Genomic DNA, 19,792 nt, shown 5'->3' with positions numbered 1-19,792 from the left:
CGCCATTAAACAGAGACCCCGCCCCCCAGGAGGAGGCCAGGACCAGCACACAGCCCCAGGCCGCCGGGTAAGCTTGCACGGAAAAGCGGCGCGCTGGAAAAGCAGACGCGGATCGGGATCTGGATAGCTCAGAAAGGAGCTCGGCTGAAAAGCAAATGCGGATTGGGATCGCGGCTGCCCAGGTCCCCGCGCCTGCGACCTAGGCTTGCAGGGAGATGCGCGCGAAGACCCTCAGTGAGGTGAAAGTCCCTCACTGAGTATCCAGGAACCAGGCACCCAGGCACAGGAGCGGGGTGCAAAAGACGCCATTCTGTGGACACTGAACTGGGCTACAGCCCGCGTTCTGGACCTGAGGGCTTTGGAACTGAGATCCGGGGCACAAAATTCGGGGCGTGGGTTCTCCACGACGGTGGGGCAAAGGCAGACACAGCACCCCAAAGCCATTGAGGTTTACCCTACCATTCCCATTCTGTTTCCTGTCCCACGGGGTGAAAAAAAAAAACCAGCTCCCCAAGGGCTCTAGGAGAGATCTCTGGCGCCACCTAGTGACTTGAAACCAGCAGAGGCTCCTGGAGGAGCCAGTGGCCAGCTGGGAGGTTAGCAAACGCCAGGCCCCTGCCAACCAGTAGTCTGAGCCCACAGGGGGAGCGAGAACCCAAAGCCGGGGCAGACCAGGCGCGCAGAAGAGTTTGACTGAGACTGGACAAGCAGGGAGTGTGTCCCGCATCACCATTTTAGAACAGGGACATTTCTTAAGTAAAGACTGCCTGCAGAAGGCTCCCTCAGGAGCCAGAGGTGAGCCGGGGAAGTTCGCCCACACCAGAACACCTCTGGCCTGCAGTCCAAGCCCAGAGGGGGAGAGGGAACCCACCGCCGGGGCAGACCAGGAGCACAGGGGAGTGTGGCCCCACACTGGCATTTTAGAACAGGGACCTTTCTTCAGTAAAGACTGCTTGAAACTGACAGATGGCTCCCGGAGGAGCCAGAGAGGAGCAGAGAAGCTCACCCAAGATGCCGGCCAGTCCCAGCAACACAGTGTCCCAATGCATACGACAAATTAGAAAACAGACAGTAGGGAGTAGAAGAACCACACGCAACATAGCAACTCCTCAGGGAAGAAGCACACCACAAAAAGAAAACCAGCCCCCAGATTGCAACGACAGTAACTTGGAAGAACTTCTGAGCCTTCCAGAAAGATATTAAAATAGCGTGATTAAAAAAACTGACAGAAGTCATAAAGGAAAACAATGATAAGGGAAAAATAATCAACGATCAGAAGAATGAAATTGAGTCCCTAAAGAGGGAAGTAAAAGAAATGCAGGAGATCAAAGAATTCATGGAAGAACTAAAGAATTCTGGGAAAAGCAATGAAAGCAGAATAGATGAAATGGAAGAAAGAATAAGTTCTCTTGAAGACACAGAAATAAAAAGAACCAAAACAGAAAAGGAAAGAGAAGTACAAAGGAAAAGAACAAAGAAAGACTTCGGGAACTATCTGACACCATGAGGAAAGGAAATATAAGAGTTATAGGAATACCAGAAGGAGAGGAGAGAGATGTAGGAACAGAGAAAATATTCCAGGAGATAATTGAAGAGAACTTCCCAAATGTGAAGAAGGAGCTGAAAATTGATATACAAGAAGCAAGAAGAACACCAAACTTCCATGACGAAAGGAAAAATACAGCAAGACACATAATAGTGAAGCTCCCAAGAATCCAGGACAAGGAAAAAATAATGAAGCTGACAAGAGGGAAGAAACAAATAACATTCAAAGGAAAACCAATCAGGCTGACATCAGACTTCTCTGAAGAAACACTACGGTCAAGGAGAGAGTGGAGGGACATAGTCAACAGACTCCAAGAAAACAGATGTCAACCAAGAATACTCTATCCCGCAAAGCTCTCCTTCCTCTATGAAGAAAGAATAAGGAACTTCCCAGACAAACAGAAACTATGGAACTTCATTACCAATAAACCCCCACTCCAAAAAATACTACAAGGAATCCTAAAGCCAGAACCTCAGAGGGACGAATAACAACAAAAGAAGGCAAGGAAAAAAAAAAGATATTAAAAGAATAAATAAAATCAAAGGAAAGACAAACACAATGGCAAAAACAGATGCTAACATATCCATGTTAACCCTAAATGTAAATGGACTAAACTCTTCAATAAAAAGACACAGAGTTGCAGCCTGGATTAAGAAACAAAACCCAACCTATTGCTGTTTCCAGGAAACACATTTAGCTACAAAAGATAAAAATAGACTCAAAGTTAAAGGATGGAAAACAATCCTACAAGCAAATGGACCAAAAAAGAAAGCAGGAACAGCTATACTTATATCAGATAAAACATATTTCAAACTCAAAAAAATAAAAAGGGATCCCACGGTCACTACATTATGATCAAAGGGACAATACTTCAAGAAGAAATAACACTAATTAACATACACTCACCAAACGAAGGAGCACCAAAATATATCAGACAACTGTTGTCATCTCTGAAAACAGACATCAGAGAAAACACATATGTAGTGGGAGACTTCAACACACCACTATCAACAATGGATAGAGCAACAAGACAAAAAATAAGTAAAGAAACTAAAGCTCTAAATAAGGACCTAGAGCATTTGGGCTTAACAGACATCTATAGAACACTAAACCCCCAAAAAACGAAGTACACATTTTTCTCAAGCGCACACGGATCATTCTCCAGGATCGATCACATACTGGGGCACAAGACAAACATCAACAGATACACCAAGACTGAAATCATACCAACCATCTTTTCTGACCATGAAGGCATCAAGCTAGAAATAAACCATAAAAAGAAGGCAAGGAACTTTCCTACCTCATGGAGACTAAAAACCACACTACTGGAAGACCACTGGACTAATGAGGAGATCAAAGAGAAAATTAAAAAATTCTTTGAACTGAATGACAAGGAGGACACCAATATCCTAAATGTATGGGTGCAGCAAAAGCAGTAATAAGAGGAAAATATATAGCAATAGAAGCTCACATCAAGAAACAAAAAAGAACTCAAAGAAACAACCTAATCTTGAAGCTCAAAGATCTAGAAAAAGAACAACAAAAAAACCCCAAAACCAGTAGAAGAAAAGAAATAATAAAAACCAAAGCAGAAATAAATGAAATTGAAACTAAAAAAAAACAATCCAAAAGATTAATGAAACCAAGAGCTGGTTCTTCGAAAAAATCAATAAAATAGACAAACCCCTAGCCAGGCTCACAAAGGAAAAAAGGGAGAAAGCACAAATGCACAGGATCATAAATGAAAGAGGAGAAATCACAACGGACACAGCAGAAATCAAAAGAATAATCAGTAACTACTATGAAGAGTTGTATGGAAACAAGTTCAACAATCTAGAGGAGATGGACAAATTCCTACAACTCTACAATCACCCAAAGCTAGATAAAGAAGAAATAGAACACCTAAAAAGACCAATTACAAGCAGCGAAATTGAAATGGTAATCAAAAAACTCCCCAAAAACAAAAGCCTAGGACCTGATGGATTTACAAACGAATTCTACCAAACATTCAGAGATGAATTGGTGCCTATCCTTCACAAACTCTTCCAAAAAATTGAGAAGGAAGAGACAATACCAAACACGTTCTATGAAGCCAACATTACACTAATACCAAAACCGAACAAGGACAACACAAAAAAGGAAAACTACAGGCCAATCTCCCTAATGAACACTGATGCAAAAATCCTCAACAAAATTTTAGCTATCAGAATCCAACAATGTATCCATAAGATAATTCAGCACGACCAAGTAGGATTCATTCCAGGGACACAAGGATGGTTCAACATCCGAAAATCAATCAACGTTATCCAACACATCAACAAAAAGAAATATAAAAACCATATGATAATATCAATAGATGCTGAGAAAGCTTTCAACAAAGTGCAACACCCATTCATGATAAAAGCCCTTGAAATTCTTGGGATACAAGGAACATACCTCAACATCATAAAGGCCATCTATGACAAGCCAACAGCCAGTATCATTCTCAATGGTGAAAAGCTGAAAGCAATTCCATTAAGATCTGGAACAAGGCAAGGATGCCCACTCTCACCACTGCTTTTCAATATAATACTGGAAGTCCTAGCCGGAGCAATAAGACAAGAGAAAGACATCCAAGGAATCCAAATAGGAAAAGAAGAAGTCAAACTATCACTATTTGCAGATGATATGATAATATACATAGAGAACCCCAAAAACTCCACAGAAAAACTAATTCAACTCATCAATCAGTTCAGTAAAGTGGCAGGATACAAAATCAACACACAAAGTCAGTAGCCTTCCTATACACAAACAATAAATCTGAAGAAGAAGAAATCCAAAAAACCATCCCTTTTATTATTGAAACAAAAAAAAATCAAATATTTGGGAATAAATCTAACAAAAGAGGTAAAGGACCTATACAAAGAAAACTATAAAACACTGTTAAAAGAAGTAGAAGAAGACACAAAGAAATGGAAAGACATCCCCTGCTCATGGATTGGAAGAATAAACATTATTAAAATGGCCATCCTACCAAAAGCACTATATAGATTCAATGCTATTCCAATCAAAATTTCAATGTCATTCTTCAAAGAAATAGAACAATTATTGATGAAATTCGTATGGAATCACAAAAAACCCGAATTGCCAAATCTCTCCTGAAAAAGAAAGAAGGGAATGGAGGCATCACACTCCCAGACTTCAAACTATACTACAAAGGCATAATCATGAAAACTGCATGGTATTGGAACAAGAACAGACATACAGACCAATGGAATCGAATAGAAAATCCAGAAATAAACCCACAGATTTATGGTCAACTAAGCTTTGACAAAGGAGCAAAGACTATGCATTGGAGCAAAGAAAGTTTGTTCAATAAATGGTGCTGGGAAAACTGGGTTGCTACATGCAAAAGAATGAAGCTTGACCACTACCTCACACCATACACAGAAATCAACTCAAAATGGATTAAAGAGCTAGACATAAGACCTGAAACCATAAAATACATAGAAGGAAATATAGGTGAAACACTATGTGATTTGCATATCAAAGACATCTTTACAGACACATCACCCAAAGCAGTGATAGTGAAGGCAAAGATAAACAGCTGGGACTACATCAAATGAAAGAGCTTCTGCACAGCAAAAGAGACGATAACAAAAACAAAGAGAAACCCCACCGACTGGGAGAACATTTTTGCACCCAACACTAATGATAAAGGACTGAGCACAAAAATCTGCAAAGAGCGATGAGACTCAACAACAACAAAGAAAATAACCCGGTCAAAAAATGGGCAGAAGAGCTAAAGAGAAACTTCTCTGAAGAGGAAATGCAAATGGCCAACAGACATATGAAAAAATGTTCAACATCACTTGTAATCAGGGAAATGCAAATCAAAACTACCATGAGATACCATCTTACACCAGTGAGAATGGCACATATTAAAAAAACTAGCAACCACAAATGTTGGCGAGGTTGTGGAGAAAAAGGAACTCTCCTGCACTGTTAGTGGGAGTGCAAACTGGTCCAACCACTATGGAGAGCTGTGTGGAGATTTCTGGACCTACTAAACATAGAGCTTCCATATGATCCAGCAATTCCACTCCTAGGTATTTACCCAAAGGACACAGAAACATCAATTCCAAAGAGCACCTGCACACCTATGTTTATAGCAGCACTGTTTACAATAGCTAAGCTTTGGAAACAGCCCAAATGCCCAAAAATAGATGACTGGATCAAGAAGATGTGGTACATATATACCATGGAATATTACTCAGCATTCAAAAAAGATAAACACATGCCATTTGCAGCAACATGGATGGCACTGGAAGGGATCATGCTTAGTGAAATAAGCCAAAAAGAAAAAGAAAAATACCGATGGCCTCACTCATAGCAGGAATCTAGAGAACTTAAATAAGGGACCAGGAAAATGAATAACTATAAGAAAGTGAAAATCAAAATCAACAAAAAACTATGAACCAGAGACACTTTTTGGGGGGTGGGGGGCGGGAGCGAGGGATTGGGTCAGAATGGGGGGGTTGCAATTGTATGGGGAATATAAAAATAAAATTTATTATAAAAAAAATGTATTTAGGTTTCCCTCCCACCAAACAAACAAACAAAAAAGTATAAATACAATGCTAAAAAAGCAATATTTTGACAGTATTTCCTTTTCATGTAATAAGTTTGAGTTATATATTTACTTTCTCTTGAAATTTTAATTGTTAATTTGATTACTGTCATGTTTATTCTGTATCCTTAAAATTACACCCAACTCATACACCTTATAGAACCACATGTATAAATATATATAGTGTGATTATAAAGTAATAAAATTGTATTCTTGTGTAACCAGAAAAGAAAGGGAAAATGGGATTGTAGAGTTTACAAACCAACCAACTGAAGTTAAATAAACCAATTGAAGCTTAAACAAACAAAAAAATAAATAAAATTCACACTTGGTTAAAAAAAAAAAAAAGAAAGTTGTCTTAGACCCACCAAGCCGACCCATGCACAGTTGACTAACATGGTGGTCCAGGTAGCACCACATGGAGTGGAAGAACCCAAATTCCTAACCCACAATCTCCAAAGATACATTGAAATGGTTATTGTGTTAAATTACTAAGTTTTGGGGTAGTTTGTTACACAACAACAGACACTTAGAACACAAGCAGCCTGTTGTCACCATCAGATTTATTTTTTCCGGAGGCCAGTGCGTATGTACTGGTATACAGACACACTCATGTGTGTCAGTACAGTAAGATCATATTTGGAAATGCTCTCAGTCCATCAGTCTCATTATTTTCTGCTTTAATCTCAGGTCCTAATCATGCCCATTCCTTTATTATCAAACATCACACAGGTAGGTGCTTTGGAGTTTGCCTGTCATATGCTAGCTTTGTCTTTTGCTCTTCCCCTGGTTGAGACACATAGGTCTCTCGTGGCCTGCGTGATAGCTCCAGTGTCCCCATCCTCCTAGCTGTCTCTGTAGGAAAACTCCTTTCATCAGACTAGGGTGTGCATTCACACTTTTCTCAGGATGATCCCTGTATCTTGGCACATTTTAATATTTCCCCCCAAGTGAAAGCTGTGCTAAGCTGTGCTAAGCTGTGCTCATGTATTTTGCACCTCTGCAGAGCTTGACAAGCTCTGCTAATATAATTACAGCTTGGGCTGCTGAGACTCACACTCACCAAGCGATTTGCAAGGGAGATGGTGCCTGCGGTCACTTCGGCTTCTTGCTGACATTTGAGTTTGTCTGCCGTTGCTTTCTCAAACTTGGCTGTGAGTTTTGCCAGGTTTTCATTCAGGTGCTGTTCAGGAAGGAACAGAAGGTCTATTAGCAAATTCAGTTCAAGTTCCCTCCAGTGCTTCTGAGACAGGATCCACATGTAGGTGATTTTTTAAGGAGAACTCCATGGGGGATGTAGTGGGAGACTGGGGAAGGTAGGGCAGGGAAGGAAAGGAAGGCAATTGAGGAGTAATCTCAGGGAGACCCCCAGTGTTCCCAAAGGCAGAGAGTGGGCTAGAGCTGTCCCGACCTACTCCAATGCCTTAGACCTTTTAAGGTTTAGGAGGGGTGACAGACATGATGGGGGCTGATTGGTTTAAGTTCCATCACTCCTTATGTTGGGAAAAAACAGGTTCCAGTAGCCTGCCAAAAAGGTGTAGCTGCTGCTATTAGAAGGAAAATCAAGACTAAGCCTAGGGATGCCTGAAAATGATCACAAGGATCCCAAGGAGGCCTGGGGTGAACACACACTGTGTCTGCTGCCGCAGGTCTATGATTTACGATTGGCTGTCTGCAATCTAGTCCTCGCCTTGCTTTAAGTTGTTCAGAATACAATGTAACTTTTACTTAACCTCACCTGTTTTCTTCCATTATCCTGAAGTATAGGAATATATATAGGAATTCATGGCTTCAATTTTTTTTCTAAATTTATTAAAAATTGACACACATATGGGCCTCCCCTGGTGGCGCAGGTGGTTGAGCGCCGCGCTGTGAAGCTGTCCGCAGTCTCTGCAGCGCCGGTTCGATCCCAGCTGGCCGGCCCGCGAGGGTCCCACATGGCGTGGCAGACATCTCCTGTCTTGCCCGCTGCTCCCCTCAGCAGTGTATTTCATCAGTCTACCTGTTCTGTTCCCCGCTCTGTCTCTGGTGAATCCTCTCACCCTCCTGCCCATCTGGCCTGTACCCTGGTTCTTGTATGAATAAATAAATAAATCAATCTTCAGGGAAAAAAATCGACATACATTCTTTTTTTTTTTTGCCACCAGAACACATATTTGTACATACAATGATACTTGGATTCACTGCAGACACCTCTAAATATTTGATGTGTATGCAGTAACCAGGGTTCATGATGCTTTGTTGATTATTACCAAGTCACAAGAGATATAAATTAAGAGGGATATTTATACATCCAAACAGTCTGAAAAGCAGGTGGTGAACCATCTAGTTAATGATGGCAGGCTGTCCACACTCATTTACAGCTTTCAGAGATGTTTCTAAAATGACTATGAAGCAATTAAAAGTCATAAGCCCATAACACCAAGCAAATGTTGAGGGCCATTGAGGATGAAGGATTCGTTAGATTTAAGAAGATAACATTGATAGAGGAGTAGAAACTGCTAGAGCAAGGAAAAGGAAGCTGTAACATAGAGTAGGCCTCAGTTCACCAAAAGGAGAACTGATCAGCCCTGCACAGCCCCAAATACACTGGGGATTTGGGAATATCTGTGTGATCATGAAGGATGCTGAAAATAAGAAGGTTAATTATAAGTCTATTGATCTTCTACCACTTATCTCCATGCTCTATATGAAATGCCTTCATGTAGCATGGCACCAGGCAAGAGCTTTAATAGTGGCAGAAAAAGATACCACATTCTGGCACTTTAGATGCATCCAACACAACTCATGTACTATGGATTCCAAGTTGGAAATAAATTGTTCCAGTCAACCAGCTCTACCCTTGTCTGGAGAGTGAGAATCAGCTTTTGATCACTGATCTTACAAATCTGAAAAGACAAGAAGGCATTTGATGAAAGTCTAGGTGAACAAGAAGAAAAAAGTGATCCAGGAAAAATATAATCAGTCACAGAATTGACGACAAGCTCTGTCTCTGGTGAATCCTCTCACCCTCCTGCGAATCTGGTCTGTACCCCAGTTCTTGTATAGATAAATTAAAAAAATAAATCTTAAAAAAAAGAAATGACAACACATAAAACTCTTCATAATCAGTTTCTCAGAAAGACACAAGATGTTTCATCTATAAAAAAAGAAGAGGACGCTGTAAAAGATATAAGGAGCAACCACTTGTGTAAATGATTTATTGTTAATGTAAAAAATAATAAACTCAAAAGAAGGATTAGAAGATGAATTTGAGGAAACCTGGAGAATACAAGGAATCATAAAGTGAAAATAAGATGAGAGAAAATAGAGGACCTATCAGAAGATTCAACATCCAAACCAACGTGTTTGAGAAAATAAGACTACAAAGAAGACAAAGGGGAGATTGCCAAAGAAATAATGCAAAATAATTTTGCAGAACTAGAAAAAAAATTAGCTTCTACATGCCAAACACCTTGAATAAGCAAAAAAAAAAGAGAGAGAGAGAGAGAAAACATAAAGTAAAACATACAAATAAAAAAAAATAAAGGCAGTTAAGCACATCAAGAATAAAGAAAAATGGAAAGACTTCCAGAAAGGTGGAAATAGTACATTGACAAAGGAATAGGACCCTGACTGTTCGCAGGCTTCTCACAAGCTAGGAGGATAGAGCATTCAGCGCTCTAAGGGAGCAAATTAGCAACTCAGAATTCAACACTCAGCAATATTTTCAGTTCAGTTTGAAAAGAAAGACATTTCTAGGCTGAAACTACTCAGAACATTCATGTCTTAACATTTCTGAGAAAGTTACTTAAGAATGAGCCACAGCCAAAACTAGAGAAGAAATTAAGAAAAGAGAAGGCATGGGGGGCCAGAAGTCATTGGAATCAATCCACGGAAACAGTGAAATGTATTTACTCTCCAAGACTGATTAGAGTGCTGAGCTGGAGATGCAAGTGAGAGGTCTTAGGGAAAAAAGAGGAATTGATAGAACACTGAATTAGATGGTGAGTTTAAAAGCAATTAAAGCAATGCAAAAGGAACTAATGGAAGAGAAAAAATAAAGGAAAGGTAGAAACAAGTTGGGTGAGTGGGTTATATAAAAATGGAAGAGTAATTATAGAGCACCATGTAGATATACTATGAACAATGTAGACATGTTCACAGAACATAAATTAAATTTTCTGTTTTTCAACTTTTGGAATCAGTTGATAGAACATGGGATACAATTTTTGGTTTCAGGACAGAATTAGATATTTTCAGTCTTGGCAATTAAAAGCAAAAAAAAATGTGATGAGTAATGATAACCAAAGTTGGGAGTTGGAAGCTGAGGAAAGGATAACAACTTAATCTTGGAAACTGAGGAGTCGGAGGAAGCTACCTCTACGTGATGGAATACATAGAGTAGAAGTCTGTTTAGAAGTCACCACATAAATAGAAGTCAGACAGTCAAGGTGAGGCAGACCTCTCCTGTCTTGCCCACTGCTCCCCTCAGCAGTACATTTCAGACAGTCTGCCTGTTCTGTTCCCCACTCTGTCTCTGGTGGATCCTCTCACACCTCACATCTCTGGCCTGTACCCCAGTTCTTGTATGCATAAATAAATAAATATTTAAAAAAAAGAAGTCAGACAGTCAAATAAACAGAGAGACAGGATAATCATATAATCTGGCCGGTGAATCTAGGGTTAAAATGATGGAGGCTATGGTGGGGGACATAGTTCTCATGGTGGGCGCTATGGCAAAATGCAACAAAACTATCTGCTTGAATGGGAAGTAATTCCTTAACTCCAGGGTCAAGCAATGCTATGTGGGCCTCTCTGATTATTTTAAGACTGGCTGGAAATCCAATTTAAAAAAAAAATTCTGTTGTTCAAAATGAGATAAATAATTTTCAAATACCACGGGCCAAATAAAACATACTGAAGACACTAGGTAGCAAGGTCCTAGTGGCATAAATAATCAGTTGAAATATACAAAAGAATTAGAAGGACAGTAGGCTGTTGTTTCTCATTAGATGCCCTTCTCTAATGATATTTTACTTTGGAGTGAGTATATGCTCCATGAAAATGACTTACTTGTTTTTCCTACTATAATCTATAATTGCTACTACTATATTTTTACTACTATAATCTATTAATATACATGAAAAGAAAACACAGTTAAGTAATAAACCCATTCAAAACGTACTCCCCAGAGATAATCACTACTACTCATATTTTTATGTATCTTAATTATATGTATAATCAAGTTGAAATTAAATTGTATAATCTGTTTTGAAATAATGCATTTTTCACTTATGCATCTTGAATATGGAATTATCCTAAAATACTAAAAGTAAGGCTCAGGGGTGAGCATGACTGGAAAGATTGGCAATGGCCTCAGAGGCAGATAGGAGAGAACTTCCTTGTCCTGGGTGGGCCTCCAGATTAAGCACAGGTGTTAGCCCATCTCCTTTGTTACACGTGGGGGACTGTCTGAATTCTTGGGATGTTATTAGGCATGTGGATAAGCAAAGGATGTAGAGGAGGTTGTCAAAAGCAAGAATACATTAAAGAAATATTTTGGCAGAAATGGAGAGCCTTTCTGAGGTAGCCAAGTATTTTTAAGATGCTTTCCCAGGTTGAGTGGGCCTATCATGAGAATGTTGGATACTGAAGAGGTGTAAACATTTGAAAACATTCCCTGTGCACCAAATGTTTCTTTAGCTAAAATAACTGAGTAAAGAATTGTTGAAAATGCAGTTCTTGTAGCACTTTTCCAGGAAAGAGTGAAGAATATGACAATTATTGGGAGGTCATTTCTCCAAAAAAGCAGTCATGAGAATGTTAGGGTGCTTTGCACTCCATGTTCTTTGAAGAAGGCCATGGTTATGATGATTGTTACCTGTTTTAAGTAAACTTGTCCCCACACATCTGGATTTATAAAGCAAATATAGTGAGAGATTAGTTTTGTCAAAAAGTATCTTTTCTTTGTAAATGGTGCTTGTTTGCAAGGATCTTTGATTAGCACCATTAGCCATTGAGTTTGTTAATAAACCTATGAAACAAGAAACATGTAGCATATCCACAGTCTCACTTTTCACAATTTCATCTTTTTTTATCATGCCAAATTTGCAACAAAATTCCACTTGGAATGCACATGCAGGGACTGTCTTAGACTGAACTTGCCTAATGCAGTGGCTGATTACCAGAGCTTGTGACAGCACACGTTGAACAAGGAGGAGGAAAGCAGAAGACAGTGGAGGCAGAGCAGTCATGGTCAATGGAACCACAGTAGTGGTGTTTTACCTGCATTCTCTCCTTTTATCCTTAGAGCAATCTCATGAAGTGAGTTCATTATCGTGTCCATTTTATGTCAGGAAAATGAAGTTTGGGCATTTTAAAGAACTCTCAAAGATCATATATTGGTAAATATTATAGCTTGGATTGGAAGTGAGGTCTGCTGATGACTTTTTAGCTCTATGCTAACTGACAGAGCTCATATTTCTCTGTCTTACTTTGATAGCATCCATATTAAAGGCAAAGGTGAAGTTCAAAGGGAAATGTCTTTCAAATAGGTATAAAGTTCAAAGGGAAATGTCTTTCAAATAGGTATGAACCTGAGATCATCCCCCTTCTGCTCCATCCTGGATAAGGGAGATATAATCAAAATATCAACAGGAGGTTAATAAAAGTTAATGACCTTCACAGTTTTATATTTATGGTCAAGGGACCACCCCCTTCAGCCTTTATGTATTATATAACTCTATCCTTCATCTTTTCTTTCCTCAGAGGAAGAGTGTGTAAGTGTAGGGGTAAAGAGATAATGTTTCTCCATCCCCTGGGTTCTTATCAAGTGGTCAAGAAATCAAATTAGAGCCTCCCTGGTGGTGCAGGGGTTATCTCAACACTATCACAGCCCTGGCCTGAGTTCAATCCCCGGCCAGGCAGCTAACCCACACATGGCATAGCAGACCTTGCCTGTCTTGCCTGCCGCTCCCCTCAGTAGCGTATTTCAGTAAATCTGCCTGTTCTGCTTCCTACTTTGTCTCTGGTGAATCTTCTCACCCCCTGCACCTCTGGCCACACCCCAGTCCTTGTATACATAAAATATTGAGGGGGGGAGGAGCACACGGGACTGTGGTGATGGTGCACAGGTGCACTGGTGAAGGAAATTCTATAGGGACTACACCTGGGTGGGGGAAGCAAACATTGTTTGAAAATGAACAACGATATAAAAAATAAATAATTAAAAAATCCTAATGCTGGATAATACCCCTAATTTTTATTCTTTTAGGTAATTAAGAGTGGCAAAAGTTTCCTGTGTGCCTGTGGGGCCTTGATTAATCTCAGCTTGCAATACTTCACCTGCCAAAGAGATACATCTTGGGAAGGCCTGTTCTACATATCCTGTGGAGGCCGAGCCTTCAAAAGCAAAGAGAAAACCAAAGATCCAGTGGATTTGTCTTGTTTGGACTATATGGTGTCTAGGAGAAAAATTTTAAAAGTTGCCTGTATTGAAAAATCAGGAGAATTTGCCTAATAATTTGGTTTTCTGGCTTCTCTTTAAAAAAAATCCAGTCTCTACAAAAATGAACAGATACATGAAAATCAAAATCATTCCAACTATCTTCTCTGATCATAAAGGTATCAAGCTAGAAATAAATCATGAAAAGAAAACAAGGAACCTTCCCACTTCATGGAGATTGAAATCCACACTACTGGAAGACCACTGGACTAATGAGGAGATCAAAGAAGAAATTAAAAAATACTTTGAGTTGAATGACAAGGAGGACACCACTTTCCAGAATGTATGGGATGCAGCAAAAGCAGTAATAAGAGGAAATACAGAGCAATACAGGCTCACATCAACAAATAAGAAAGAACTCAAAGAAACAACCTAATCTCACATCTCAAAGAATAAGAAAAAGAACAACAAAAAAACCCTAAAGCCAGTAGAAGAAAGGAAATGATAAAAATCAAAGCAGAAATAAATGAATTAGAAATTAAAAAAACAATCCAAAAGATCAATGAAACCAAAAGTTGGTTCTATGAAAAAATAAACAAAATAGACAAACCTCTAGCAAGGCTCGCAAAGAAAAAATGGGAGAAAGCATGTATAAATTGGATTATAAATGAAAGTGGAGAAATCACAACAGACTCAGTAGAAATCAAAAGAATAATAAGAGATTACTGTGAAAACTTATACGCAAACAAATTTAAAAACCTAGAAGAGATGGACAAATTCCTAGAATGATATAATCATCCAGAGGTGGACAAAGAAGAAATAGAACAGCTAAACAGACCAATTACAAGCAGTGAAATTGAAGCAGTAATTGAAGCACTCCCCCAAAACAAAATCCCAGGCCCAGACGGCTTCAAAAATGAATTCTACCAAATGTTCAGCAGTGAATTAGTGCCTATACTACACAAACTTTTTCAAAAAATTGAAAAACAGAAAGAATACTACCAAATGCGTTCTACGAAGCCAACATTACACTAATACCAAAACCCAACAAAGATGGCACAAAAAAAGGAAATTACAGGCCAATCTCCCTAATGAATACTGATGCAAAAATCCTCAACAAAATCCTTGCCAACAGAATCCAACAATGCATCCATAAGATAATTCACCATGACCACCCATTTATGATAAAGGCCCTTGAAATTCTCAGGATACAAGAAACATACCTCAACATCATAAAGGCCATCTATGACAAGCCAACAGCCAGTATCATTCTCAATGGTGAAAAGCTGAAAGCATTCCCATTAAGATCTGGAAAAAGACTAAGATATCCACCCTCGCCACTGATTTTCAACATAATACTGGAAGGCCTAGCCAGAGCAATAAACAAGAGAAAGACATACAAGGATTCCAAATAGGCAAGGAAGAAGTCAAACTATCACTATTTGCAGATGATATGATAATATAATAGAGAACCCCAAAAATTCCACAGAAAAACTAATTCAACTCATCAATCAGTTTAGTAAAGTGGCAGGATACAAAATCAACATGCACAAATCAGTAGCCTTCCTTTACACGAACTATAAATATGAAGAAGAAGAAATTAAAAAAAAATCCCTTTTATTATCAAAACAAAAAAAATCAAATACTTGGGAATAAATCTAACAAAAGAGGTAAAGGACCTATCCAAAGAGAACTATAAAACACTGTTAAAAGAAATAGAAGAAGACACAAAGAAATGGGAAAACATACCTGCTCATGGGTTGGAAGAATTAACATTATCAAAATGGCCATCCTACCAAAAGCAATCTACAGATTCAATACTATTCCAATTAAAATTTCAATGATATTCTTCAAAGAAATAGAACAATTATTGATGAAATTCATATGGAGCCATAAAAAACCCCAAATAGCCAAAGCTCTTTTGATAAAGAAAGAAGGGAATGGAGGCATCACACTCCCAGACTTCAAACTATACTACAAAGCCATAATCATGAAAACTGCATGGTATTGGAACCAGAACAGACACACAGACCAATGGAATCGAATAGAAAACCCAGAAATAAACCCACAGATTTATGGTCAACTAATCTTTGACAAAGGAGCAAAGAATATGCATTGGCGCAAAGAAAGTTTGTTCAATAAATGGTGCTGGGAAAACTGGGTTGCTACATGCAAAAGAATGAAACTTGACTACTACCTCACACCATGCACAAAAACCAACTCAAAATGGATTAAAGAACTAGACATAAGACCTGAAACCATAAAATACATAGAAGGAAATATAGGCAAAACTCTACATGACATGCACCTCAAAGACATCTTTACAGACACATCACCCAAAGCAGTAATAGTGAAGGCAAAGATCAATAGCTGGGACTACATCAAATTAAAGAGCTTCTGCACAGCAAAAGAGACAATAACCAAAACAAAGAGAAACCCCACTGACTGGGAGAAAATTTTTGCACCCAACACTAATGATAAATGACTGATCACAAAAATCTGCAAAGAGCTGATGAGACTCAACAAAAACAAAGAAAATAATCCAGTCAAAAAATGGGCAAAAGAGCTAAAAAGAAACTTCTCTGAAGAGGAAATGCAAATGGCCAACAGGCATATGAAAAAATGTTCAACATCACTTGCAATCAGGAAAATGCAAATCAAAACTACCATGAGATACCATCTCACACCAGTGAGAATGGCACATATTAAAAAAACTAGCAACAACAAATGTTGGCGAGGATGTAGAGAAAAAGGGACTCTCCTGCACTGCTGGTGGGAGTGCAAACTGGTCCAACCACCATGGAGAGCTGTGTGGAGATTCCTCAACCTACTAAAGACAGAGCTCCCATATGATCCAGCAATTCCACTCCTAGGTATTTACCCAAAGGACACAGAAACATCAATTCCAAAGAGCACCTGCATGCCTATGTTTATAGCAGCACTGTTTACAATAGCTATGCTTTGGAAACAACCCAAATTTCCAAAAATAGATGACTGGATCAAGAAGATGTGGTACATATACACCATGGCTATTACTCAGCATTCAAAAAAGATAAACACATGCAATTTGCAGCAACATGGATGGCACTGGAAGGGATCATGCTCAGCGAAATAAGACAGAAAGAAAAAGAAAAATACTGGATGGTCTCATTTATAGCAGGAATCTAGAAAACCTAAATAAGGGATGAGGAAAAAGAATAACTATAAGAAAGAAAAAATCAAAATCAACAAATAACTATGAACCAGAGACACACTATGGGGGTTGGAGGGCGGGAAAAGGAGGGCTTGGTGTCAAAATAAGGGGGTTGCAATTGTATGGGGAATATAAAAATAAAATTGAAAAAAAGAATGTTTAAAATTAATACATATGTAGGGTAAAATCTTCAAATAATATAAATAAATATGCAGTAAAAAAAAAAAAGTAAAAAAAAAAATCCAGTCTCTAGGTACCAGATAACAGAGGGTGTTGTTTGCAGTAGAGACTGCTGTGCAGGGTGGGGTGGGGTGGGGGGATTGTGGCTTCACTTACAGCAATCTTGGTTTTGATGGCTGCTAGTTTCTCCTGGGCAGCAGTGAGGTCTGTAGTTGCTTTGCTCAATGCTTGGCGCTTGGGTTCCACATCACAGAACACCTCGTAGAATCTTACAATGTTTATGACCCAAGAGCAGAGGCCCGCTGCTGCATAAGATTTGGTGGCCACGAACTCCGGATTGAACTCAGGGTCCTGCAGATATGGCTTGATGGCTTTGAGGCAGTTCTCGTGAATGTTCTCTTTGTCAAAATTGATTAGGGAGTCCAGAAAACCATCCACTTTGGCCATGGTGACCTTAGCGGCCTTCCAGCTTCGGTCCTTGGGTACCTTGCCCCCTGGGGCCATGAGAGCCATAACCGCAGCGCTGACATTGCTGACAGCCAGAGGTGGAGAACCAAAAGACTTCAGTTCTGTCAGGTTGGTCTGAGGAAAGACAAGGAGGTCATTAGAGGAAAATGAATGGACTTTCTTTGTCCTCGGCCACTAATGGAGTTAGGCTCTGAAGTGATCAATCTGAAAGAGTTGCTTTGAAACCTGCAGCAGCCCTCTGAATTTTAAATATCATGACTCATCAAAATGAAACCACAGCTACTCCCCAGTGACTTCAGACTTTCCCAAATGGTTAGCTGAGACTCAGCTATGTTCTTTTAGCACTTTAACTGACTTTCAGTCCAGTAGAAACACACAATCATTTCACATTCAAGTGAAAAATATAAGGATGCCAAGATACTCTGAAATACGCAGCATGCCATGAATAAAATATAAGGTTATTATAAATTAATTTCCATCTTGGATTGAAGAGAATAGCACTGTAACCCAACTAATTTTTTTCCTTTAATTAAACTGCTTTGTTTCATGAGCTTATTCTAACTACACTTGACTGTCCTGATAGCAATGTGGCATTTTCTGCCAAGAACAGATTCAGACAGAAAGGTATTTACATCCTGTACGGTGGCTGTCTCTGTCTACATGAGGTTTTGTCCTTTGCTTCAAGTTTACTGGCACCAGAAAGATATGAAAAGACTTGACCTTGGCACATCATTTAAACTTTCTAGGCCTCAGTATTTTCACCTGAAAATCTGGAGCAGGGGGCCCCATTAATCTGTAGGTGAAATGAGGTCATAGATGCAGACGAATTTGACTTAAGTTTTGTTGTGACCATCAATGAAGAGTTTCTTTCCTCAAAAGCACTTGCTTTGGCACTGATTTTGTAAGTGTGGGGGAAACTTGATTTTGAAGATTGGATCCTTGTGCCAAGTTAATTTGGGGTGCTTTTGGATCTGGAAATCTATAAGCGAGGAGAATTCTAGTGCCTAATGGAAACACCTGGGAAATGCTCCATTTGCTTTCGCAACTGTTCTCTCATTTGGTCATGACAATCCTGTCAGGGGCAGGAATGAAGGGCTGCATAGGTGTGGGAGGTGAACTAGCCTACCTGCTGTAGTGGCCTCCATGGGGAGAAAGAGTGAGAAAATACAATCAGAAACAAAATTGCAACAATTTAAAAATAGTTTAAGTTTAACATGTATTGAATCAAGAAAATATAAAAATATATGATGAAATTGAATTCTATAACCCAGATATGTCATTGTTAATATTTCAATATAAATTATCCAGCCTTTTATATTCATATATATAGATCTATAAACTAATAATGACTGTTGGTTTTAGTGACAAAAAACGTAACTGAAGTAAGTACAAAGAATTTTCTGTATATGGGGAGGGTGGACTTGGAGTTGGCTCTAAGGAGGTGTGCAACTGTCTTTTAAACATTTAAACACGTTGCCTCTGGTAATCATTCATTTTTTTCTTTTGAAATTAAAAAAAATTGTTAGTGATGTTCAGTGATAATATGGGGGGAGACATTTGAGAAAAGTGTAGCTGATTTCATCACTGTGTCAAAGTCATGAAGGGTAATTTCACAAACTAGATGGCCTGACCTGCTACACACCTAGGATACCCCCAAGGGGTAGCCCTTGGGGACCACCGCTATATGTGGTGACATGTGACTTACAGAAATTTAGTTTTATGTAGTCAAATTTGGTAACTTTTTCCCAAATGATCTTCTTTGTTTTTGCTTAGAAAGTCCTTCTACATATATTAAAATTGATCTGATCTTATGGTAACTTCTAGTTCTTTTATAGTTTCATGTCTTTCTTATCCTTTTTTTTTTAAGATTTATTTATTTATTTATTTATACAAGAGGTGGGGTATAGGCCAGATCCACGGAAGGGTGAGAGGATTCACCAAGACAGAGCGAGGAACAGAACAGGCAGACTGACGAAATGCACTGCTGAGGGGAGCAGCGGTTGCAACAGGAGAGTTCTGCGGAGTCATGTGGGACCCTCGCCGGCTGGCCTGGATGGAACCGGTGCTGCAGAGGCTGCAGACAGCTTCACAGCGCTGCGCTCAACTGCCTGCGCCACCAGGGGAGGCCCACTTTCCATTCTTAACTATTTTACAAATAACACTGTTTTGTACTTTTATTAAAAGAGTAAATATTTCTTGTGAAATATTTAGCAAAGATAAAAGTGAAAACAAGAATCATTCATAATTTTACTATGAAGAGATAAATATTAGTTATAGCTAGCTATCTAGAAAAAAACATAATAAATTAGTATGTATGAACATTTATGAAAATATCTGTATCATTCATATATACATATACATCACGTACAT

The 19,792-nt window shown here is 39.0% G+C and overlaps 1 protein-coding gene across 3 annotated transcripts in view; it reads right to left on the bottom strand.

Moving 5' to 3' along the window:
- Positions 1 to 19,792, bottom strand: part of DNAH9 (dynein axonemal heavy chain 9) — a gene marked incomplete at its 3' end in the record, with an annotated part of 308,650 nt that overhangs the window by 65,910 nt on the left and 222,948 nt on the right. For all 3 annotated transcript variants that reach the window (XM_084236563.1, XM_084236562.1, XM_084236564.1), the window contains exons 50-51: positions 17,111 to 17,536; positions 7,219 to 7,338 (exon numbers count right to left, since the gene is read on the bottom strand). In XM_084236563.1, the coding sequence (XP_084092689.1) occupies positions 7,219 to 7,338; positions 17,111 to 17,536 (546 nt within the window). The remainder of the gene's footprint in view (positions 1 to 7,218; positions 7,339 to 17,110; positions 17,537 to 19,792) is intronic.

This window comes from Talpa europaea (genome assembly GCF_964194135.1).
Source record: "Talpa europaea genome assembly, chromosome: 7".
NCBI classification, from domain to species: domain Eukaryota; kingdom Metazoa; phylum Chordata; class Mammalia; order Eulipotyphla; family Talpidae; genus Talpa; species Talpa europaea.
The sequence above is the reverse complement of the archived record's forward strand: the minus strand, read 5'-3'. Positions and strand labels throughout refer to the sequence as shown.